The sequence below is a fragment of the Lithobates pipiens genome, unplaced genomic scaffold, assembly GCF_037356315.1.
Source record: "Lithobates pipiens isolate NorthernLeopardFrog02 unplaced genomic scaffold, aLitPip1_a1.2 Scaffold_27, whole genome shotgun sequence".
NCBI classification, from domain to species: Eukaryota; Metazoa; Chordata; class Amphibia; order Anura; family Ranidae; genus Lithobates; species Lithobates pipiens.
Window position 1 is genome coordinate 25,361,855 of NW_027507788.1, and position 26,681 is coordinate 25,388,535.

Here is a 26,681-nt window from a genome sequence, read left to right on the forward strand (position 1 = left end):
GTAAACTGGCCACAACAGCCTTTATTAAACATAACTCAAATTCACTCCAATAACTTGTAAATATGAAAATATATAAATATATAAATATATATAAATATATAAATATAAATAACTTTATTAACATTAAACCACATTTTAATTAACATTAACTGCCCATTCTGGTGATCTCTGACGGTGACCACACTTAAGCCAATACCAAATCACTGCGGTACACCTGACCAACTTCCCAAAGGCCTCCACCTGTGACCGGTCGGAGACAACTTCCGCCAGTGAACATAACCGTATTCCCTCCAACGTTCAGGAATACCCAGAGGGGCCGATCGTTAGATGAGCCCCCCACACCCTCAGATCCCTTCTGAGTACCTGTCTACCGTCAGAAACCACCAGAAAACACACCGCCACAGCCCGAAAGGGTGACCCCCTCAACCTTGAGGGCCGCCCCACACCCGAAGAGCTTTCTGTATGCCCTCCTGTAAGCCAAAGGACCAGAGGTCAATCCCCACATCCGATAGATGAATGCCATCCCGCCTAAGATAAAGCCCTACATTCACCTCCAATTCCCTGTGTCTTACCACAATGCCCCCGTTCTGCACTACAAACCGCCCAACAACCTTATTAACCCTAATCCTAGTTTTCTCAAGGCTGGCTAAAGACCTGGCCCCCCGCCACACCGTTCTGGCCACAATGTCCGACCACACCAAAATGGTGCCCGGGAAAAGGACTCGCATGCGCAACACATCAGCCTTGATATCCGCCAAAATGTCCTTCACTTTCCGAACTCCCAGGTCATTGCCCCCCGCATGAACAACCAGCACATCCGGGGGCCTATCCCTCAAAGCGAAGCGCTCCACCTCCCTCATGACACGCTCCCACCTCATGCCCGGGAAACCCAACCACATCACCCTAGCTACCTCCCTGGGGATACCCAATTGCCTGCCTGCTGGTAGAGAATCACCTCTCCTGGCCCCCCAGCAGACGTACGAATGCCCCAGGATCCAAACGAGGCGTTGAGAACCTCCATCTGGAATGAAAACAAGAGAAATAACACAACAACCAAAGGAATGTTACAAGCACAGTCCTCCCCCCCATAAATCCACAGCAAACAACCCCCAGCCGCACCCTCCTTACCCCAGTAGCAACTGCGGCCGGACATAGGACCAGAACCTCCGGGACTCCCATCTACCAATCCGGCGAACCACCGCCTCCTCCAGCCCACATCGAGCCGCTTCCATGGCCGCCCCAATCCGAAAAGAGTGGGACGCGTAGTCCCGCTCATCCAAACCCACCGCCCTCAGGCATTGCCGAAAGACCGACACAAACTGAAAACGGGATAGAAAAGAGCCCTCCTCGTGCACCAAAAAGGGGCCCGCCCCCACAGGCCGTACCGCCCGGAAAGCCCGTACCGCCGCCACCGGGCACACTACCGAGCCCGGCAGGGCGAGCAGCGTAATCGCCACTCCCTTGCCCCGTTGATCAGTCTTAGACCTACGCAACCGTATACTCACCCGATCCGCAACCACCTGCATATCCTGATCCAACAGACCCCCAGCCACCCGTTTTGAGCGACACACCAACTCCCCAATCCTAAAAGCCCCATAAAACGCCAACGAAAACGCTGCCGTAAACAGAACGGTCTCGTAAGCAGACGAGCAAACGTCCACCAGCCGAGAACAAATTGCCACCAAATTGTCAAATGACACCGGCCGGCGCGCATCCCTACCCTTCCAATCCCTCCTGTACCCCTTCAACGTTTGCCTCACCCAAAAATCCTTCGTCCCATCCGGCTCCCCCCACAGTTTGAACAAAAAGGCCAACCCCGCCAGCTTCCGCTCAATAGACGCGGGAGACAGGCCCGTCTCAATGTTCCGGGCAACCCAGTACAATACCACCCAGCGCCGGTCGGAGCCCCGACCAGCCACTCCAACCTCCCGCAGGAACGCCCACCATTCCGCCCACACTCTAGAATAAGCGGACCATGTAGCCTCACTCAACGACCTTTTTAACCAACCTGCGGCGATTCCAAGGGAAGTTCCCACATCCACCCGGGGCATGGCGCCCCCGACTCCTCCGCTCCCGGCGCCAGCTGCCGGAACTTGTCCCACTGAAAACGAGAGAGCGAGTCAGCCAAAGAATTCTCCACCCCAGGTATGTGCACAGCATAAACGTAAACATTGAGCCGCAAACAGCGAAAGACCAGGTGTCGCAGCAGCCGGATGACCGGGGGGGAGGAAGCAGTCATCCGATTGAGGACCTGGACCACCCCCATGTTATCGCAATTGATGCGCAACTTCAAATTACGAAACTCCGCCCCCCACAGCTCCAATGCCACCACTATCGGGAACAATTCTAGCAAAACCAAATTGCCCAACAACCCCGCAACCTCCCATGAGCGTGGCCAAGGTTCCGCACTCCACCGACCCCGGAAAAATGCCCCATAACCCGTTGAGCCAGCCGCGTCAGTAACCAACTCCACATCGAAGTTGCTCACTGGCCCCGACATCCACATAGCCCGCCCATTATACGACTCCAAAAATTCATGCCAAGCCCGCAGGTCCTCCCGGTGTTCCCTTCGCAAACGCACAAAGTGGGTAGGGGCGGTTACCCCGGCAGTGGCCCCCGACAGCCGTCGGCAGAACACACGGCCCATAGGGATGATCCGGCAAGCGAAATTCAGCTTGCCCAACAGGGACTGCAGGGCCCGAAGCTGAACCTTCGGCCGGCCCTGCCTGCCTGCCAACTCCGCCTGCAGATCCCGTAATTTATTCTCTGGCAAGCGACACTCCATTGCCATAGAATCAATCACGATTCCCAAAAAACTCAATTCCGTCACCGGGCCTTCCGTCTTATCCCCCGCCAACGGCACCCCGAACCTGCCCGCAATGTGCTGCAACGTGGACAGAAGAATCGCACACACATTGGAGGCAGGCGGGCCCACGCACAGAAAGTCATCCAAATAGTGGATGACCGACTCCAGGCCCGAAACATCTCTCACCACCCCTTCCAAAAATGAACTAAAAGCTTCAAAATAGGCGCATGAAATGGAACAACCCATGGGCAGGCACAAGTCCACATAAAACTTGCCCCGCCAATGGCATCCCAACAGCCGGAAGCTGTCCGGGTGGACCGGCAGAAGGCGAAACGCCGATTCCACATCCGCCTTGGCCATGAGAGCCCCACGACCATACCGCCTGACCCACCGTACCGCCGCGTCAAAAGACGTGTAGGAAACCGTACATGCCTCCGGGTCAATGAAATCATTGACCGACCCCCCTTTCGGAAAAGACAGGTGATGAATCAAGCGAAACTTCCCCGGCTCCTTCTTAGGAACCACACCCAACGGGGAGACCACCAGGTCCCCCCACGGCTGCACTTCGAAAGGACCACCCATCCGGCCCAGCGCCACCTCTTTACCCAATTTGTCATCCACAACCCCCGGGTGATCTAAAGCCGATCGCAAATTCCTGGCCAACGGCGGCACCCCTCCCAAAGAACAGGGAATCCTAAAACCGTCCCGAAAACCCAGAATTAACCCCCGCGCCGCCGCACCATCCGGATACCTATTTAGGAAAGGAAGCATCCTTCCCAGGTTCACCGGCGTCATCCCTTTTGTGACCGGCGGCACCGGCACGCTGACCTTTTTTGAAACAGCGGGACAGGGGGTGGGTGCCGCCGCACCCGGAGCACTCATGCTTGAAGCGGCACGCGCCTCCGAATTTACAAGCCCCTTCATTAAAGGGCCAGCACACCCCCCACTTCTTTCCGGCCGGCAGTCCCGAGGAAGACGCACTCCCGGCCCCCCCCTGAAGAAACGGAGTGGGCGCCCGCGGAGCAGACATAAGCCTCATCCAGAGGCTTATGTCCTTGTGATCCCACCGCAGGTCAGCCCGCACTGCCTTACGCTGACGAAACTGCTCATCATAGCGCAGCCAAGCCAGCCCTCCATACACTCGGTGAGCCTCCCCAATCGCGTCCAGGTAACAAAATAACGCCGAGCAATGCTCGGGGTTCTTTTCCCCTATCACGCTAGCCAAGATAGCGAACGCCTGAAGCCAATTTGCAAATGTGCGCGGGATCAGCCGATACCTACGTTTCTCCTCGTCGTCCTTCTTGGAACTGTCCGGCTTAACCCTGTCCAAATTAAATTTCTCGAGGGGGAGCAAAGAGAAAATCTCCACATACTCACCCTTGCCGATCTTGTCCCGCACCTCCTGCTTCAAATGCGCCCCCAATGGGCCTTCGAAACAAACATAGACTTCGCACCGGGCAGCATCCGCGATCCTAACCAGGTCAGACCGCGCCCCCGGGTCCGCGGGCACCGGGGGGACCCCCGAGCCCACAGCCCCCGCATCCATGCTCCCCGACACCGCAGCAGGCGGTGCATCCCACGCAGGAATGCCTCCGCCCCCCCGGCCCCCCCCACAGTACCCATCCAGGGGGCCACCTGAGGCGACCCGGAGCCCCCAGCAAACTTACCAACCAGGGCCTGCAGCCCCCCCAACAGCTCCTGCAACTGACCTGACGGCCCCCCCGGGGCCACAGGCCCCGCCCCCTGCGCTGAACCTGCCGCAACCCCCCCCAATACGTCCCGGGATCCCGTGGGTACCGCACCCCCCTGCGCCACCCCTATCAGATCCCGCAAGGCATCCGCCAGCAATGTAGACTCCCGCAACTTACCCGGGCCCCCAGGGGCCTCGGCGACCGGTACCGGTCCGGGTGCAGAAAAGGACCCCTCCTCCTCCTGGGACAGCTCGCTCTCTGAACCGACCTCTCCAGCGCGCACCGGGGACGCGGCCATCCCCCTGTGCTCCGCGCGGTCCATCCGGTCCCTGCGATCCGGGACTGCAGGCAATGTCCTCCTCCCCCCGCCGCCCCCGGCATGCCGGCGTCTAAAACCAGCCCTGCCAGGCACCTTGGCAGCCTTCTGCGACCCTCCCTCCCCCCCCTCCAGCATGCGACCCCCCCGGAGCGCCCCCCTCCCCCCCACCGCGCGGATGCTGGCCCCAGACCCAGCATGCCGCAGATCCCCCGCCACGTGCACCCCCCCTTGGCCTGCCGACCCAGAGCCATCCACACTCCCCCCCACCTCCACCGGGCCCCGTGCGGTCCCGGCGCCATTACCATGCGGCCGCGAAGCCCCGCCCCCCTCCGGTCGGCCGCGCAACGACCGCCCGGACCGGGGGGAGCCGATAACCTGCCGTTTTGCCGGGGGGACCGATCGGTCCACCCCCGGGCTCCGGGAGTCACGAGGCGGCCGAGGAGTAGGCCCAGGAGAAAAACGCGCCGGAGGCCGAGACCTCCGCGCGCGCAGTGGAACCTCACCTGTCCCGCCGCCGTCCACATCACCGTCCGCCAGGTCACCCACACGTTCCCGCAGCCAGTCCGCACCGTGCACCTCCGCCGCCCGTCGCAGCCGCGCGAAGAGTCCCTCGAGGTCCGCCATAGCAGAGGAGCAGCGAAAAAACTGCCTCCTCTGTGTCACACTGGGCTCCGAATGATTCCTTAAAGCCACACCTCTCCCTTTTATGTTACCCCTCCCCTACCCTGAACTTGTTTCCTGCAAACCTTTTCCTGAACTCCACCCATAAAGCTTAACCCTCTGTGTCCCTCATCCACACTGTCATGTCCAGCACTCCTTATATCATTTCATTCTTAATCCGTGCTTCTCTTTATTGGGATTTTTAGCGCAGAATATTAATATTGATTTTATACTAGTGAGAATCATGCATACATTTACAGCTACTGTATAGGACTTGAGATAAATCTGCAGGATTAGTTAGCACGGTAGTACAAGGTAAATGCATATGTGGAAAGTGCAACCATTTTAATCAAACTTCCGTTCTTACCGATCTGTGTGCTGCCACTAACGCCATTTTGCAAACCGCCATTGCACTTTTCACTAGCATATTAAGCGGGCCTATGGGTCTTGGAATAACCTTCCTTTGTCTGTTATTTTCATAAACATGATTCAGTATTCTTCATTGTGCCTTAATGAGTGCGCTGTGGTCTCGGATGCGCTGGCAATATCCCGTGTGTTACTGAAGCGTTACATGAGGCGCCTGAGATGGGTGAAACAAGGATAGAATGCCTAGGACCTAATTACCAAATGTGACCTAGAACCCGGCGTTTAATCAAGAGCCGATCGCTTTACATTGCAAGCGAAAGACACACACGAGTCAGCCCTGAAAACTGATGCGAAATGAATGCACGGCAATCTAAGAAGAAAAACGAGCCATAAACTGAGGGGAAATTAATGAGGTGAATAAAATCGACAGACAGACATTATCGCCTGGACGGAGACCTTTCACTAGAGATGTCTGCGTTTATATACATATGCTGAATGAATCATTGACGTTTAGTCAAGCCTGTGAAGTGTATTGACTTTTATGGGGCACTGCAACGCTGTGGCGGGTAATGATAGAGGGAAGCCAGCAATATTCCAGTGATTTTTGCACCGCAAAGGCAGCCATTTTGTATGCTTACAATCGACCGTTTATGAGATTCATTCAAAGTTAATGACATCTCTGAGGAACCATACTGATTTAGCTTGCAAAGTGTAGACATTCTATTGGAGATACATTTAGCAATTTTCTGAAACCTTCTGGAACCTCCCAACCTTATGAGATGAAACAGAGGGATGTCTTTCAGCACAATATATGTAGAAAAAGAACAGTGCCCTGCCACTCCATGAAAAACCGAAAAAAAAATGATTAGTTAAGCCTGCTATTGCATTTTTTCACCATTTATTTTCCTGAGGCTTGGTATGCTATAACCAGTGCTGGAATAAGATCATAACCCAAATCGTCCCCTCCGCTCCTCCCAGGACCTCCTGCTCTCTAACTCCCTTGTTAACTCCCACCATGCTCGCCTTCAGGACTTCTCCAGAGCCTCTCCCATCCTCTGGAATTCCCTGCCCTTGTCTATCTGATAAGCCCCTAACCTGTCCACCTTTAGGAGATCCCTGAAAACCCACTTATTCAGGGAAGCCTATCCTACACCCACCTAACTGTCCCCGAGCCACCCCATCAAATCATTCCCTGCATCCATTACCAGGACTTTTTTGCAGCGGGAACACGGGGGAACGCAGTTCCGGCACCTCCAGCACTAGGGGTCTATTGTTGTTGAGGAGGTCTACTGTTTCTGGTGGGGGATCTATTGTTGCTTAGCACTAGGGGTCTGTTGTTGTTGAGGAGGTCTACTGTTTCTGGTGGGAGATCTATTGTTGCTTAGGGGGATCTTATATTGCTGGGGGTCATTTGTTGCTGGGAGAGATCTACTGTTGAGAGAGAGGTCTATTGTTGTTGGCTACCATAAAGTCTATTGAGGCTGACTGTGAGAGAGCTGTTGTTGATGCCAATAGCCTATTGTTGCTTGGGGGGAATTTTCTTGTGGGTGGTCGATTGTTGATGGGGAAATCTATTGTTGCTGGGGGGGGGGGGCTCTATTGTTACTGGCTGCAGGGGGGTCTATTTTAGTGCTTTTCTTGTTATCATTACCAAATTCCATAAAAATTCCATACAAATTACAACATGATACTTAGTTCTGTATTCTCTAAAAAAGGCAGTATTGGGAGATGAGTAGGGGGTGAAACCAAGGAATGGTGCTCATAGGTGGGTAGGGGCGGAGAAAAGCGGTGACTCAGAAAGAGGGCGTTTCTGCACATATTCTCTAAGAAAAAATGCCCTGTCTATTACCTTTTGTACCACCACCCCCTCACTTTAGAATGTAAGCTCTACAAACAGTCCCTTCTGTATTGAACTGTACTGTACTCTACATTGTAAAGCGCTGTGTAAACTGTTAGCACTATATAACTTGTGTATTATAATAATAATAATAATATCCAGTGCCCAGGGCAAAGATGGCAAAAGTGTAACTGTAAGTACCAATGGTTGTGGTACACCATAGTAAAGTGTTTGACTAGCCTCAAGACCATAGCTCCCAATTGTCCCTGATTTCGAGGGACTGTCCCCGATTTGGAGCAATGTCCCTCTGTCCCTCTTTCCTCTTCATTTGTCCCTCATTTTTGTCTGATCTATATAGTAGTATATAAAATACACTTTTTATCTTTCAAAAAGTGTTTCCCTGCGCTAAACCTTTCATCTGGTTTCTAAATTGCTGCATTTGTAAATCCCAAAAGCCAATATAAAGGAATATTAGTGGTAAAAAAAAGCACTTGTGGGTTTAACCAATCTTGTTTTTTTGTACAATTCTTCTTTAACGGGGCGTGGCAAGGGGCGTGTCCTATACCTGCATACTTTTGCTGATAGGTGTCCCTCATTCCCAACTCAAAAAATTGGGAGGTATGCTCAAGACTGTGTCCATGGACTTTAGAATTGTGTAATGGCATCAATTTAACATCATTTTGAGAAGCGTCTGAGATCCTTCAGAATTCATTGACAGGTGCACCTGACCTGCAGTTGACTTTCTGATCTGTATTTGACCTTCAAGTGGGTTTTGCATTTCTATAGACTTGTATGGGAATGCTAAACCTGTTTGAAGCAAACAAAAGCCTATTGAGGTTGTGCTCCTCTGTTGTCATGCTATTACACACACCCCTGATTAAGGCTGTAGGTGGTTGTGCCAACACACATTGCATTAACATGATCCTCTGTTTTCAGTATCAGGAAGCCAGTCCCGAGCAATGATGTGCGGCCAATGTCAGAGCTAATGCATGTAGACAGAGAGTGACTTAAAGAGGCTGCAGGAGATCGGTAACACTTATGCCGCGTACACACGGCCAGACTTTCTGGCAGACTAGGTCCGACAGTCTTCCCGATGGACTTTTGGTAGAGTTCCGACTGACTTTTCGAACTAATGGACTTGGCCACACACGAAAGGACTAAGTCCGTTCGAAAGTCCATTTGTTTTGAACGTGATGACGTAAGACAGGACTAAAAAAGGAAGTTCAATAGCCAGTAGCCAATAGCTTCCCTTGCGTCGTATTTGGTCCGACGGACCAGCATACAGACAAACGGTTTTCCCGATAGGAATGGAGTTCGTCGGACAGATTTGAAACATGTTCTATTTCTAGGTCCATTGGATTTTTTAATGAAAAACGATCAGATTAGTCCACACACAATTGGATTGTCCGATGGACTGATTCCATCGGACCTAGTCTGCTGGAAAGTCCAGTCATGTGTACGTGGCATAACATGCAGAAAAGGTAAAAACAATTAAAGGAATTTATAAAAAATAACCTGGAGCAGCTGTACTTGTCAACCAGTCAGATTCTATCTCTCATTTTCTTAAATGAACAGGCTGATTGGCTACCATGCATAGCTGCTCCAGACTTGATAAAAATATATTGTAAAAAAAACAAACATACACAGTGCTTTAGCAAACTAAAAATCATGTTTCATAGTTTCATAGTAAGGTTGAATAAAGACACTAGTCCATCCAGTTCAACCTGAGTGAGTGTCTACCCCTGTACATTGCACACTCACATTGGTCCCTACCCTCAAGGAGCCCACGATCCAAGGTCCCCATTCATATACTAGGGCCAATTTTGGACAGAAGCCAATTAACCTACCTGCATGTCTTTGGAGGGTGGGAGGAAACTGGAGTACCCGGAGGAAACCCATGCATGGCACAGGGAGAACATGCAAACTCCAGGCAGGTAGTGTCGTGGTTGGGATTTGAACCAGCTACCCTTTTTACTGATAGGAGAGAGTGATAACCACTACACCACTGTGCCGCCCATGTTATAAGGGTTTACATCTACGCTATAGAAAAAACTTTAACCAGAATCTTATTGCTGGTGGTAGGTCATAACCAAGCACAAGGGGGCATGCTTTATGTCTAGAGGACAAGAGATTCAACCTCTGCATATCAAAAGGCTTCTTCACAGTAAGAGGGTCTTAAAAGGGCACTGGTAAATACCAGGAGTGCACTACATACAGCAGGGGAGGCAACCTCGGCCCTCCAGCTGTGGTGAAACTAAAAGTCCTATGAGACATTGCATGACCCTGACAATCATTGGCATGACTCCTAGAGGCAGAGGCACGATCAGATTTGTAGTTTCACCACAGCGGGACTGCCGAGGTTGCCTACCCCTGACGTACAGGGTGCAGAGTTCAGGAGTATGCTACATACAGACTTCAGAGTTCAGGAGTGTGCTACGTACAGAGTGCAGAGTTCAGAGCTCAGGAGTGTGCTACGTACAGAGTGCAGAGTTCAGGAATGCGCTATGTACAGGGTGAAAAGTTCAGGAGTATGCTACATACAGACTTCAGTGTTCAGGAGTGTGCTATGTACAGAGTGCAGAGTTCAGGAGTGCGCTATGTACAGGGTGCAGAGTTTAGGAGTGTGCTAGATACAAACTTCAGAATTCAGGAGTGTGCTACTTGCAGACTTCAGAGTTCAGGATTGTGCTATGTACAGAGTGCAGAGTTCAGGAGTGTGCTATGTAGAAGTTGCAGGGTTTCAGAGTATGCTACATATAGACTTCAGAGTTCAGGAGTATCCTATGTACGGAGTACAGAGTTCAGGAGTGCGCAATATACAGAGGACAGGGTTCAGAAGTGTGCTATATACAGAGTTCCGGAATCAGGAGTGCAGCAGCATGTTCAGGAGAGAAGTGTATGAAAGCAGGTAGTATGTGCAGGGAGAGGAATGCAGATAGTATTAAGCTTATGTGGTGTTAATGAGCCCTAATTCAATGCTACATCACTGCGCAGCCATTGGGTAGTGGTCATGCATAGTCAGACACACAGACCCAGTGCCTGCCACACTGCTGCACACTCACCCAAATTCTGCACCTCCCTGCCCCCTAACAACTTGACACACTGCCACCATCACACCTTCCTAAAATCCCAAAACATCCTGCCATCCTCGCATCCTCATAAAAATCCTTTGGAACAAACTACTAGAGGTTACATCCCTCCTGGCCAGATCTCGGAGGCTGGTCAGCAAGCTCTCTCCTCACCCACACTTGTCAGAAGAGTATTGATGGTCTGCCTCCACCTCCACCACAGAGCTCTTTCTGCATCCAGCAATAGAGCGAGAGCGCTGCGGAGTGCTAGGAGGAGATAGAGGGGGAAGGGGGGGCAATGAGGATTCTGTGGAGCCACCTGAACAGAAGCGCTGTCAAATGTAGACACAGAAATGAGGTAACGGCAAGCACAGGACCAGTGCCGGAGGTGGTGGAACTCTGTTCTGCCACGTTACGGCTGAAAACTCTGTTCTGTATATGGATGTTTTCTATTTATTAATTTTTTTCTATTATTTACATACATTTTTCTGAGTATTTTTTCAACCTGACTAATTATGTAACACCTAAACTTTTAAAATCTGTCCCAACCATGCCCACATCATGGTCTCTGTCTTACTATTGTCTTATCTTCCTATATTTTGTTTTATCTTACAGTGTGTCAGATTCTACCGAAAGGCGTGGTCTCTGTCCTAGGACCCTCCGCCAGTCCAGCTTCTGCATCCACAGTCAGCCATATATGTGGTGAAAAAGAGGTGAGCAATCTAATTATAAATTACTTTTCCCATTGACCTGTGTACGGAATTCAGATTGCGTCCCACACAGGGGCAGATCCAGAGTCTAGTCTTGGGAAGGGCACTGCCAAAAAAATACATTTTTTTGCAGCCAATTTATCGTGGAAATGGCTGGTGTTGGCGCTTCAATCATCATGGCACCATAGTTGTTAAGGTGTCAGGAAGATTTTAACACACTATTTCTATTATTACATTGGAACATAAAATAAAATAGTTCAACTCATCCTAATGGAGAATCAGTGGGAGCCCTGAATGTGTCACTTGCCACCGTCACCTGCCACCAGATGCTGATTGTCACTTTCCACGTCACCTGCCACAAGTTGTGGATTGTCACTTGCCACGTCACCTGCCACAAGTTGTGGATTGTCACTTGCCACGTCACCTGCCACAAGTTGTGGATTGTCACTTTCCACGTCACCTGCCACAAGTTGTGGATTGTCACTTGCCACATCACCTGCCACACGCTGCAGATTGTCGCTTGCCAAGTCACCTGTCACACGTTGCAGATTGTCACTTGCTGTGTCACTTGCCTGCTAGAAGGTGGGGATTGTCACTTGCCACGTCACCTGACATACGTTGCAGATTGTCACTTGCTTTGTCTCTTGCCACTTCACCTTGCCACTAGATTCAGATTGTCACTTGCTGTGTCACTTGTCACCAGATTCAGACTGTCACTTGCTGTGTCACTTGCCACGTCACCTTGCCACCACCAGATGCAGTTTGTCACTTGCTGTGTCACTTGCCACCAGATGCAGTTTGTCACTTTCTGTGTCACTTGCCTGCTACAACCACACAGTGCAGATTCCCATTTGCTGGCAGGCAGCAGAGAGATGAGGGCAGGAGAGCGGTGATGTAGGACGAGCGGTGGGAGATGATCTCTCTCTGCTCCCCTGCCCGCCCGCTCACCTGCTGACTGGCCTGTTTGGCCGCTCACCTGCCAGCCCGCTAACTGATCCACAGCCCCCACTGACTGATCCACCACTGGTTTAGATCAAAGCATATTCATGTGTTAGAATGGCCCAGTCAAAGTCCAGACCTAAATCCAATTGACAATCTGTGGCAAGATTTGAAACTTGCTGTTCACAGACGCTCTCCATCCAATCTGACAGAGCTTGAGCTATTTTACAAAGAAAAATGGGCAAAAATGTCCCTCTCTAGATGTGCAAAGCTGGTAGAGACATCCCCAAAAAGACTGGCAGCTGTAATTGCAGTGAAAGGCGGTTCTACAAAGTATTGACTCAGGGGTGCTGAATACAAATGTACACCACGCTTTATTTATATATATATATATATAATATATATATATATTTATGAATGTGAAAAATCATTTTCCTTCCACTTCACAATTATGTGCCACCTTGTGTTGGTCTATCACATAAAATCCCAATAAAATATATTTCAATTTTTTGGTTGTAACATAAAAAAATGTGAAAAATTTCAAGGGGTGTGAATACTTTTTCAAGGCACTGTAAGTTGTATCTGTCTATCTGCAGTCTTCTCTTCTCTACATCCCTTCAAAGTGCTGAATTTAAAAGTTTGTCTGAGAGTTCAGAAAATAGAGGGCTCTGGGAGGAGAGCACTGAGAGCTGATTGGAGAGAAGGGACACCCCTCTCCCTCTTCACACAGCACACAGAAACAGAGCTGAGGCTGCTAATCACCTTTTTTGTCACCTTTTATCTCTTGGTGTCATGAAAACTTGTCAAAACAACGTAATTCATGCTGATTGCAGAGGAAGGAGACAGCAGACAGAAATTATACTTAGGGGTTGATTTACTAAAGGCAAATCCACTTTGCACTACAAGTGCACTTGGAAGTGCAGTCACTGTAGATCTGAGAGGTAGCTCTAAAATGAGGGGAAGCTCTGCTGATTTTATCATCCAATCATGTGCAAGCAAAAATGGTGTTTTTTTTATTTTCCTTGCATGTCCCCCCCCCCCCTCAGATCTACAGCAACTTTACTTCCAAGTGCACTTGTAGTGCAAACTGGAGTTGCCTTTAGTAAATCAACCCCTTAGCTTTAATTAACCACTTGACCTTCGAAAGATTCACCCCCCTTCATGACCAGGCCATTTTTGGCGATACGGCACTGTGTTATTTTAACTGAGAAGGGTGCAGTCATGCGACACTGTATCCAAATAAAATTAATATCATTTTTTTTACCCAAAAATAGAATTTTCTTTTGGTGGTATTTGATCAACACTCCATAAAAATAACTAGATCAAAGTGCTAATGCTGCCACATTATAGAAATAGAGTCCAGCTAGAGTCCAGTCCTTCTCCCAGGGGGTTATCTGCTGTGGGGAAGAGCCGCGAGAGCTGCCAAGGGACCCCAGAAGTCGAGGATCGGGGCATCTCTGGAAAACGAACTGCACCGTGGAGGTAAGTATGATATGTTTGCTATGTAAAAAAAAAAAACAACCTTTAGTGCCACTTTAAGATACCCTTGGCATTATAGATGAGAAAAAGGTTGCAATGACATTGACGTAATTACTACCCAATGTCAATTGAAGCAAGACAATGTTGAAAATATGCTTAATTTCCTGGCACATACCCAGCATGTTATGACATATTACTGTCTTCCCTACTGCACATCTAAAAACGAAAGGGTGATGTGTATATATCATTACTCCCTATGTATTTGTTTCTGAATTTTGGATTTATTCAATCCAGTTAAATGCATGTAAACTAACCATAAAAAAGATTCATCAAAGCCCAAACATCCACCTAATTTACTCCATCTAAAGCTGACAGTAGAGGAATTTGGTCAGCACCATCAAACTGAAATACATTGTTTATTTCGGGGGTCTCCAAACCGCAGCACATGGGCTGGATGTGGCCCTTTGCTGGCCTTTATCTGGCACTTGGGGCACTGTTCCTCCCACTGACACGAGACACTATTCCTCCCACAGATACATGGATTCTATTTCTTCCACTGACACCAACAATGAGGCACCATTCCTTCCACTGACACCAACAATGAGGCACTATTCCTCCTGCTGACACCAACAATGAGGCACCATTGCTTCCACCGACACAAACAATGAAGCACCATTCCTTTCACTGACACCAACGATGAGGCACCATTTTTACCACTGACACCAATAATGAGGCGCCATTCCTACCACTGACACCAACAATGATGCACCATTCCTTCCACTGACACCAACGATGAGGCACCATTCCTACCACTGACACCAACAATGAGGCAATACAAAAGAGGGGAAGGCGCACTGACCTAGTGCATTACCATAAAACAGCTTTATTTAAAATTAAATCAAATAGCAAAATGGCTACTCACAAACGAGTATTGATCACAAGCAAAATCAATACAAACCATTGCCCTTTTTGGCTCTGAAGAAAGGGGGTCACTCCCGAAACGCATTAGCCATTTCCGTAGAGGTATTCACCAAATTCCTCGGACATCTGGTCTGGATTCGCCAAACGTTTGGTGCGATGGATCTGTTTGTATTGATTATGCTTGTGATCAATACTCGTTTGTGAGTAGCCATTTTGCTATTTGATTTAATTTTAAATAAAGCTGTTTTATGGTAATGCAGTAGGTCAGTGCGCCTTCCCCTCTTTTGTATTTTCTCTTTTTAGTATTTGAACACCCAATGTTCTAAAGGAGGGCTGCAAGACTTAGTGACTACACCATTTCATACTGTATATATCACATTTCAAAGACCAAGAAACCAGAGAGCAGGAGAATTTGCTGTTTTTGTACCAACAATGAGGCACCATTCCTTCCACAGACACCAACAATAAGGCACCATTCCTACCACTGACACCAACAATGAGGCACCAATCCTTCCACTGACACCAACGATGAGGCACCATTCCTACCACTGACACCAACAATGAGGCACCATTCCTTCCACTGACACCAACGATGAGGCACCATTCCTTCCACTAACAACAACGAGGCACCATTCCTACCACTGACACCAACAATGATGCACCATTCCTTCCACTGATGCCAATGATGAGGCACCATTCCTACCACTAACACCAACAATGAGGCACCATTCCTTCCACTGACACCAATGATGAGGCACCGTTCCTTCCACTGACACCAATGATGAGGCACCATTCCTACCACTAACACCAACAATGAGGCACCATTCCTTCCACTGACACCAATGATGAGGCACCGTTCCTTCCACTGACACCAATGATGAGGCACCGTTCCTTCCACTGACACCAATACAGAGGTACTAGTCCTTCCACCAGCACCAATGATGTGGCATGATTCCTTGCACTGAAACCAGCGAAGGGGCACTTTTCCTCCCACTAATACCAATTATTGGGCACTGTACCACCTCCTACTGACCGTAGGCACTATGTAATTTATATACTTCCACTAATCCTGAAATATTATCTACTCCCATTCATGTGGGGGCATGCTCTACACTCACTGACCGAATTTCCATTGGGTGCAGTGGCTACCATGTTTGGAAACCATACAAGAAAGATATTTTCTGAGACAGGTTTCAAGAAATAGTGTGTTAAAAAACAGACACAAGATGAGTTAAGTACATTTTCACTTTACATATGCGAAAAAAAAAAACTATTTTACCTAGTGTTCTGCTTTAATAGTTTTATATATTTACTTGCCTGCATTAAAGTCTATTATTTGCGCTTGTTATTATTTTTGGGTATTTCTTCACACAGCTTTTGACTTTATGGTTACTGGAATTCACTGTGTCCTTGGCTTCCTAGCATTTACAACGCTTTAGCTATTGAGTTTTTTTTTTTTTTTATGAACACTTTAAAGCATCTGGAGACAAGACCCAGTAATCAGACAGAGGTCTTTTCTATGCTACTCCACACAGCAGACAAAAGTTTGTCACTCCTTCATAAAATGTACCTCAGGGCAAAATAAAAAGAGACACACTGTACATCTCTACAATACACATTGCCCAATGTTTTAGCCCTTAAAGGCTCTACATGTGTATTGCTACTCCCATAGGAGCCTCAGGAATACTGCCCGGGTCTTCTCTCACAATTCTTCACCCCACCGAGCAGGCACACAGGCTCATTCACACGTTTCTTCAATGACCAGTCTACGGAAGGTTGTATTTATGTATGAAGAACTTGGATAGGATTGAGGGAATTGGGTAGGAAACTCCAAAAACAAGAACTATGTACACTTGTGGAATTCTTTAGGACAAGCTATATTAAAGTCTGTGCTTGCACTACACACCAGCAAGGCTGTTCCACATGGGCAAGAGGGAGAACCCTACTTGTACAAGCTGCAGCAGGGACTATGAAGATCTGATCCACCTTATGTGGCGCTGTCCAAAACTTGACTATAATATAACAGATGTTGCCTCATTCTGCCACCCGGCCACCCCACTCCATACCTTTTCCCCACTTTTCCATTAAAGGAGACCATACCAAATTTCCACTGATACTTCCATTTTCACAAATTCACTTTAACCCATGTTAACTGGCATTACACAGAGGATGCAATACCATAGACGGGTCCTTACTCTGATGTTACACGGTCAAATTCAGACGCCTCCAAGAACCCCAACTGCCATGCCACAGCAACCACTAACAAGTCAACTATCCACAGGGCACAAGGGTGGGAAGTTTCCTCATCGTCCGTTGACTCGAAGTGCTCTCCAACCTTGCGTCCCCACCTCCACCTTATTGCTGCCCCTCCCTATCCGTTAAAGCCTCCAATCAAGGTATGTGCCTCTTATCCTGAACTCTTGACCAAACTATTTTATTAATCCTCTGACTCCTGGACTCCACCGCTAGCCCAGTCACGCTGGCCTTCGCCTATTTTTTTCCTTTCTTTTTGCTTCGGCCCAATCTGGACAGTGACCAGGAGAACTTCACCACATTTCTGGCTTGGTGAGAGGCCTACTGGCCAACCTTGTGTGTTATTATCACTATCTACAAGCAGTCTTTCAACAGGGGGACTGTACTTTTCTTTATGCAGTGGACTAAAAATTCCCCTGTTGAGGAAGCAGCGGTCTACAGTGAAAAAAGAGCCCCCGATTCCGGCAAGACTGAGTTAATGTTCCTCTTATGCCCCGTACACACGATTGGAAATTCCGCCAGAAAAAGTCAGATGAGAGCTTTTGGATGGAAAATGCGATCGTGTGTTTGCTCCATCGGATTTTTGCTGGCGGAATTTAGGCCAGCAAAAGATTGAGAGCATGTTTTAAATTTTTCGGTCCGAAAAAGTTCCGATCGGAAATTCCGCGCCGTGGCGCGCAAAATTCCTACGAGTGCTCGGAAACAATTTGACGCATGCTCGGAAGAATTGAACTTCATTTTGTCAGCTCATCGTAGTGTTGTATGTCACCGAGTTCTTGACGGTCGAAAGTTCAGAGAACTTTTGTGTGACCGTGTGTATGCAAGCCAAGCGTGAGCGGAATTCCGTCGGAGAAACCATCCAAGTTTTTTTCCGACTGAAAATCTGCTCGTGTGTACGGGGCATAACAAGTGATTAGGCAAAGTATTTACTGTAGTAAGGCTGCACTACCATTAACTTTATTGGTGCTGTCTTTGATAAATTATTCTGGTGTTTCCTCACAGTGTAAATAATAAAGTAGAGGTTTCAAAAATATTCTACTCAAGTATGAATTGTTGACTCAAAAAAAAAATCCCTCCTCCAAATTCCTTTTTTTTTTTCTGCTGTGATCCGACTTGGTGTTGGAGGGTGGCTATGTTTGTTCTCCGTGGTTCCATAGGATGTAGGAATGTAGCCACCCTCTTGTTCACTCCTGAGATGGACTATGTATTATGGGATGTGTAGTGTGCACAGTGCAGTGCAACTAACATGAAGTGTGGGGGGGGGGGGGGATGTTTGGGAGTGGTTATGGTTGTGACTATTGATAAATAATAATTAATATGGGGGTGGTGGAAAGTATCCCAGGTAGTACAGGGGAACAAATTCCCAAACACAGGTGTGAGGCTGTGTGCACTGTATGGTAAGTACCGTGTAATGGCTTATATAAACATGTGTTATACCGTATCAAGCAAAAAACAGTAAAATAATATATTAATAATAAAAAATGTATGTATGTGCATGAAAAAATTGCTGCAGGCGACGTCCTATGGCAAAACGCGTAAGACGGAACTTGGTATGCATTAGGTCACTTCCGGCACTTCCGGGTTCTCTCAGTGCGGTCTGTGTTTCTCACACCTTCCAGAACTCAAGACTGTCTTGCTTAGTGTTATCTTTTTTTATGGCAACTGGAGCTCCCCATTTTTAACTAGGATCTATTGCATATATTTTTTAATAAAGTACTTATAGTTTTTACAGTGGTAGCTATGAGGGTCCGTTGTTTATACTAAATTTCATGTGGATACCTGAATGCTCCAAGCATGCAGTGGAGGGAGGAGGACATCACTAGTGGAATACTAGGAGCCTGTCTACACCCCACTATACGCTACTTACCCCAGGTGGATATCTGACCGTCCATACCAGGCAGTGGAGGAGGAAATATCCCGGCTAGTGGGTCACCAGGAATAGGAGTATACTTTAGTACACCCCTTTCACCCCTGCAGGAGTAAGGTGCTCTGGTGAGTGCAAAAACAAGAGGGGAGCACGGAAAAGTCACGTATATACCTCTGGCACTGGATTTTTATGATAGACTGTCACCATTTATTGAGTTTGCACCAGTCACTTTTGGGAGTTCATTTTTGATATATGGAGACTATCTGATTTTTATTGTATAGTCTTTGGATTTTTTCACTCATAAACAAAATGTATTTATGCACTTACATACTTTTTATTATTAATATATTATTTTACTGTATTTTGCTTGATACGTTATAGCGTAACGTTATAGCAGTGGTCATCAACCCTGTCCTGTCCAACCCTGTCCTCAGGGCCTACTAACAGGCCAGGTTTGCAAGATAACTAAAATACATCACAGGTGATATCATTTGCTGCTCAGTGATTGCCGTATTCTAGTCTGCATCTACCCAAGGTAATACATAAAACCTGACCTGTTAGTGGGCCCTGAGGACAGGGTTGATGACCACTGCGTTATAGCACATGCAAGCCATTACACGGTACTTACCATACAGTGCACACAGCCTCACACCTGTATTTGAGAATTTGTTCCCCTGTACTACCTGACTTTCTACCACCCCCATTTTACATTTTAGGATAGTTTGGTTTCATAGAACAGAGCCACTTTCCCTTTCTTTGATTTTATATATTTTTGGATTTCACTTTTGTGAAGTTTGCTATAGGGAGGCAGCAGTTCATATTACTCCTAAGCGCAAAAAATTTCTTAATTTTTAATATATGAGATAGACTCATTACATGCAAAGCAAGATAGTTCAAGACGTGATTTGTCATAATTGTGATGATTATGGCTTACAGCACATGAAAACCCCAAATCCTCAATCTCAGAAAATTAGAATATTGTGAAAAGGTGCAATATTCTAGGCTCAAAGTGTCCCACTCTAATCGGCTTATTAAGCCATAACACCTGCAAAAAGTTCCTGAGCCTTTAAGGCTGCTTTCACACTGGGGCGGTGCGGGCGTCGCCGGTAAAGCGCCGCTATTTTTAGTGGCGCTTTACCATCGTTTTAGCGGCGGTCTGCGGGCACTAGCGGGGTGGTTTTAACCCCCGCTAGCGGCCAAAAAAGGGTTAAACCCGCCCGCAAAGCGCCGCTGCAGCGGCGCTTTGCCGGTGCTTTGCCGGCGGTATTGCCGCGCTGTCTCATTTATTTCAATGGGTAGGAGCGGATTAGGAGCGGTGAATACACCGCTCCTTCACCGCTCCAAAGATGTGGCTAGCAGGACTTTTTTCACTGTCCTGCCAGCGCACCGCCCCAGTGTGAAAGCCCTCCGGCTTTCACACTGGAGTGAAAGGGGCCGGTTTTTTTCAGGCGCTACACAGGCGCTATTTTTAGCGCTGTAACGCCTGAATACCACCCCAGTGTGAAAGCAGCCTAAATGGTCTCTCAGTCTGGTTCAGTAGGAATCACAACCATGGGAAAGACTTCTGACCTGACAGTTGTTTAGAAAACCATCATTGACACCCTCCATAAGGAGGGAAAGCCTCAAAAGGTAATTGCAAAAGAAGTTGGATGGTCCCAAAGTGCTGTATCAAAGCACATTAATAGAAAGTTATGTGGAAGGGAAGAGTGTGGAAGAAAAAGGTGCACAAGCAGCAGGGATGACCGCAGCCTGGAGAGGATTGTCAGGAAAAGGCCATTCAAAAGTGTTGGGGACTTTCACAAGGAGTGGACTGAGGCTGGAGTCAGTGCATCAAGAGCCACCACACACAGACGGATCCTGGACATGGGCTTCAAATGTCGTATTCCTCTTGTCGACCACTCCTGAACAGCAAACAACGCCAGAAGCATCTTAACTGGGCTAAAGAAAAACAGACCTGGTCTGTTGCTCAGTGGTCCAAAGTTCTCTTTTCTGATGAGAGCAAATTTTGCATCTCATTTGGAAACCAAGGAGCCAGAGTATGGGGGAAGAATGGAGAGGCACACACTGCAAGGTGCTTGAAGTCCAGTGTGAAGTTTCCACAGTCTGTGTTGATTTGGGGAGCCGTGTCATCTGCTGGTGTTGGTCCACTGTAAGTCCAGGGTCAACGCAGCCGTCTACCAGGAGATTTTGGAGCACTTCATGCTTCCTTCCGCAGACAAGCTCTATGGGGATGCTGACTTCATTTTCCATTAGGACTTGGCACCTGCCCACACTGCCAAAAGCACCAAAACCTGGTTCAATGACCCTGGGATTACTGTGCTTTATTGGCCAGCAAACTCGCCTAACCTGAACCCCATAGAGAATCTATGGGGCATTGCCAAGAGAAAGATGAGCGACATTAGACCAAACAATTCAGAAGAGCTGAAGGCCGCTATTGAGGCATCCTGGTCCTCCATAACACCTCAGCAGTGCCAAAGACTGATAGATCCAATGCCACGCCACATTGAGGCAGTAATTGCTGCAAAAGGGGCCCAAACCAAGTACTGAGTACATATGCATGCTTATACTTTTCAGAGGTCCGATATTGTTCCATGTACAATCCTTGTTTTATTGATTGCATGTAATATTCTAATTTTCTGAGATTGAGGACTTGGGGTTTTCATGAGCTGTAAGCCATAATCATCACAATTATGACAAATCACGGCTTGAACTATCTTGCTTTGCATGTAATGAGTCTATCTCATATATTAGTTTCACCTTTTAAGTTGCATTAGTGAAATAAATTAACTTTTGCGCGATATTCAAATTTTTCGAGTGTAACCTGTATATATATTGACAAAAAAGGTGCAGCACTTTCGTTCAATAAAGTTTATTCAAATTTTAGTGCATAAATAAATACCTGAAAACGGTGTAAAAATCATCTATATATAACTATATCTATATATATATTTATTTTTTTAGTTTATTTTTTTTAAAAGAAAAGATGGACATGTACAATAAGTACATCCATATATATATATATATATATATATATATATATATATATATATATATATATATATATACACACACACACAGTCCATAAATAAATAATTAAATGTCCTTGAAAACAAGTGTGCAGTCCCATACACCAAACACTGCACACTTGTTTTCATTGACATTTAATTATTTATTTATTAATGGGCTGTATATATATTTAAAGGAAAATATGGACTTATGTAAATTTCTATATTATATATAGATGATTTTTACAGTTTTTTCAGGTATTTATTTATGCACTATAATTTGAATGCACTTTATTGAAGGAGAGCCCTGCGCCTTTTTTGTGACTATATATATTCATTGCATTTTATACAGGTGGTTGGATGCTTAGTGGTGTAAGGTGCCTCCCTTTAGTATATAGAGTTGAGATAGAGTGGATATATATATATATATATATATATATATATATATATATATTGATCAATCCTGATGTACTGATGGACTTTAATTTCTTGAGGCCCGAAAACCCCAGGACAGTGTAAATACCCCCAAATGACCCCTTTTTGGAAAGTAGACAGTCCAAGGTATTTAGTAAAAGGGATAGGGAGTTTTTTTAACTGTCACCAGGCAGGTCCAGCGTTATCATATTGCTGGTGTGGCGGTGATCAGGGACACTGGCTGGTGTTTAACCCTTTCCCTGCCAGTGTCATTTACACAGTAATCAGTGCATTTCTATTTCTGTATAAATGACAATGGTCCCAAAATAGTGTCAAAAGTGTCCGATGTATCCACCATAATGTCGCAGTCCCGATAAAAATTGCAGATTGCCACCATTACTAATAAAAAAAAAAAAATATTAATAAAAATGCCATAAAACTATCCCCTATTTTGTAGATGCTATAACTTTTGCGCAAATCAATCAATATACACTTATTGTGATTTTTTTTTTTTACCAAAAATATGTAGAAGAATACATATCGGCCTAAACTAAGGGAAAAAAAACTTTTTTTTATATATTTTTGGGGGGAATTTATTATAGCAAAAGGTAAAAAAAAAAAAAAAAAGCTTTTTTTTTTTCAAAATTGTCACTCTTTTTTTTGTTTATAGCGCAAAAAAATAAAAAACGCAGAGGTGATCAAATAACACCAAAAGAAAGCTCTATTTTACCAAAAATATGTATAAGAATAGGCATCGGCCTAAAATGAGGGAAAAAAATATTTTTTTTATATATTTTAGGGGGATATTTATTATAGCAAAAAGTAAAAAAAAAAAAAAAAAAAGCTTTTTTTTCAAAATTGTCACTCTTTTTTTGTTTATAAAATAAAAAAACGCAGAGGTGATCAAATACCACCAAAAGAAAGCTCTATTTTACCAAAAATATGTATAAGAATAGGCATCTGCCTAAAATGAGGAAAAAAAATTTTTTTATATATATTTTAGGGGGATATTTATTATAGCAAAAAGTAAAAAAAAAAAAAGCTTTTTTTTCAAAATTGTCACTCTTTTTTTGTTTATAGCGCAAAAAATAAAAAACGCAGAGGTGATCAAATACCACCAAAAGAAAGCTCTATTTGTGGGGGAAAAAAATCCGTCAATTTAGTTTTGGGTGCAACGTTGCACGACCACGCAATTGTCACTTAAAGCGACGCAGTGCCGAATTCGCAAAAAGTGCTCTGGTCAGGAAGGGGGGGCTGATGTGGTTAATACATCATATATTTTTAATAGAAGCCGTATAAGTACCTGAATTGGACCTAGTATTAGGTACAGCAAAATTGGAGCGTGAGAGGAACAAGCCGCACAAAGAAGCATGCTGATAAGAGGAGAGAACAGAGTGACAGAGAGATGAGCTCATTACTGTGCTTCTTCTTCCTTCATTGTCCAATCACAGGCTGAGGGTGGGTCCAGAAAACCTGAAGAAGAGTTAGGGTCCTTTCACACGGGGCGGATCAGTTCTGATCCGCCCCGTGGATGTCCGTTTGCTCAGCGGGGATCACTCCGCCGATCCCCGCTGAGCAGGGAGATGACAGGTCTGTCTCCGCACACTGCGCAGGGACGGACCTGTCACAGCGCCGCTCTCCCCTATGGGAGATCGGATGACGACGGACCGCAGTGCCCGTCGTCATCCGATCCGATCCGCAGACGGATGGAAAAATAGCTTTTTCCTCCGTCACACTTTTTCGGATCGGAGCGGGTCGGATGTCAGCGGACATGTCACCGCTGACATCCGACGCTCCATAGAGCTCTATGGAGCACCCGTTCAGGTCCGCCTGAAAAACTGACAGGCGGGCCTGAACGGGACGTTAGTGTGAAAGGGGCCTAAATGTGTTGAATGAAGCCGCCCATCCGACTAAAGAGATCTAGCAGATGAAAAAAGTACTGCAGAAGAAATCTCAGTTTTTTTTTTTTTTAAGTCCTAATGGGCTATTCATTTTTATCTTGTTGTTTTTGGCTGGAGTTCTGCTTTAATCTTTAGTTCTATAGTGGCGATCCTGGTCACAAAAAGCTGCATTATTCTCTGGCTCTCATAACAGATCACACGGTATAATTCGGCACACAACAGAGCAGGTCTGTGCGCTATTATTTCAGCTCTATTCCCAGTCACTGCTCTGTCCTTACAGATTACAAGTCTATTAATGTCCTTGGCGCAACTCGCATCTCGCTTATGCAAAACCTGCCCTTAATAGGACAATGCCATAATGAAGAAATCCATTTTATTCCCAGATGGTGTTTTGCGGTGGAATGCGCTCCTGCTTTCCTATACACTATGCCATTTATATTATTTTTTTTTTTCCCCCAATGCACATCATTATGCAAAAGGATACATTGAAGACAAGCCTAACATCCTGCATCCTTTGCCAGCAGCTTTTACCGCAAGCAGGAACCAGTTTATGCAAATGGGAGTAATAGAGAAGTCCGTGTTTTTGCTATCTTTGTCCAAAATTGCCTCTCCTAGGCCCGTGTAATATTCCAAAACATATTCCAATGTGCTTTTTTAAAAGATCTCTTATCTGCATTGAAATAAAATATATTGCGTTCATTTCTTCCTAAGAAAATAAGAAGTTCTATCTGGCAAGAAGAGTGCATTATAAAAAAATAAAAGCGAAAAAAGGGAAATTTGATGTGTTTACCGTGATAAAATTGGGCTCATGGGTTTGCAGCGATAAAATGCTTAATGTGCTGCATTGAGAGACTTGAAATGCTTTAAAACCTATTTTATAAAAAATTAAACAGGTAAAGATACAGTCAAATAGGACTGTTTACCACAGCTCAGCATTGGCTTTAACGGGTCAGTACTCTTATAGTAGACATTTCAGTGTTTGTTAGATGCGGTACTGGTAAAGCTGAAGTTTAGGTATGGGGTAACTTTTGCATAGATACATTGGTCCAGATTGGACATATACTCTACGTTCCAAGAGACCTCAAAGAACATAGCCAGGTAATAGCCATACCATGATTTCTCATTTTTATGAACAGCTTAACCACTTTCAGACCATTTTGCTGGCTTAAGACCAGAGCACTTTTTGCGATTCGGCACTGCGTCGCTTTAACTGACAATTGCGCGGTCGTGCGACGTTGCTCCCACACAAAATTGACGTCCTTTTTTTCCCATAAATAGAGCTTTCTTTTGGTGGTATTTGATCACCCCTGCGATTTTAAATTTTTGCACTATAAATAAAAATAGAGCAAACATTTTGAAAAAAACACATTATTTTTTACTTTTTCTTATAATAAATATCCCCCAAAAATATATAAAAAAACGTTTTTTTCCCTCAGTTTAGGCCGATGCGTATTCTTCTAACATATTTTTGGTAAAAAAAAAAAAAATCACAATAAGCAATTATTGATTGGTTTGCGCAAAAGTTATAGCGTTTACAAAATAGGAGATAATTTTATGGCATTTTTATTAATAATTTTTTTTTTTTTACTAGTAATGGCGGCAATCAGTGATTTTTATTGTGACTGTGACATTGTGGCGGACACATCGGACATTTTTGACACATTTTTGGGACCATTGTCATTTATACAGCAATCAGTGTTATACAAATGCACCGATTCCTGTGTAAATGACACTGGCAGTGAAGGGGTTAACCAGGGGGTGGCAGTGTAGGGGTTAAGTGTTCCTAGGGGCGTGTTAATAACCATGGGAGGAGTGGCTTTGTGTTAATGAACACTGATCTCTGCTCCAATCACATGGAGCAGAGATCAGTGTCACTTGTTGCTAGGCAGAACGGGGAGCTGCTGTTTACAATGGCATCTCCCAGTTCAGCCACCCCGTGGGACAATCGCGGGTATCCCCGTGGCAATCGAGTCCGCGGGACCCGCGATCAGACTCGTGGCGGCGCACACGCGATGGCAGGGCGGCATATACCTGTACGCCAATATGCCTGCTCGTGCCATTCTGCCAACGTACATCAATGTGCGCCGGTCAGGAAGTGGTTAAAGCGGAGTTCCACCCAAAAGTGGAACTTCTGCTTTAAGTACTCCTCGCCCCCTGACATGTCACAATTGGCATCAAGTAGCCTATGGCTCCCGCTGCCCTCAGTGTCTCCTATGAGACCAGGAAGTAAGAGGAGCGGTGCTGGAACTGAGATGGCACTGGAGCAGTGACAGTATAGCAGAGAATGCATTAAGGTAAAAAAAAAAAAATATATATTGATTTTAGGACCACTTTAAAATCATGACAGACAACAATTTTGAATCCAGTCCGTAAAATCTTGAAAATACTTTCACCGGACTTCCCACTCCACTACATAATGCTAATATGAAATCTAGTTTGCAGAGA

The 26,681-nt window shown here is 46.1% G+C and overlaps 1 protein-coding gene and 1 long non-coding RNA gene across 2 annotated transcripts in view; one reads left to right on the forward strand and one right to left on the reverse strand.

Annotated features, from left to right (window-relative positions):
* The window catches only part of GRIK5 (glutamate ionotropic receptor kainate type subunit 5), a 564,883-nt gene that overhangs the window by 327,309 nt on the left and 210,893 nt on the right, over positions 1-26,681 (forward strand). Inside the window, exon 4 of the mRNA XM_077456650.1 lies at positions 11,363-11,460. Within this exon, the coding sequence (XP_077312776.1) occupies positions 11,363-11,460 (98 nt within the window). The remainder of the gene's footprint in view (positions 1-11,362; positions 11,461-26,681) is intronic.
* On the reverse strand, positions 47-4,934 carry LOC143933673 (uncharacterized). The gene is made up of 3 exons (XR_013263136.1): positions 4,675-4,934; positions 2,009-2,101; positions 47-1,021 (listed from the first exon to the last, which is right to left on the reverse strand). It is a non-coding gene; the product is annotated as an uncharacterized LOC143933673 (long non-coding RNA).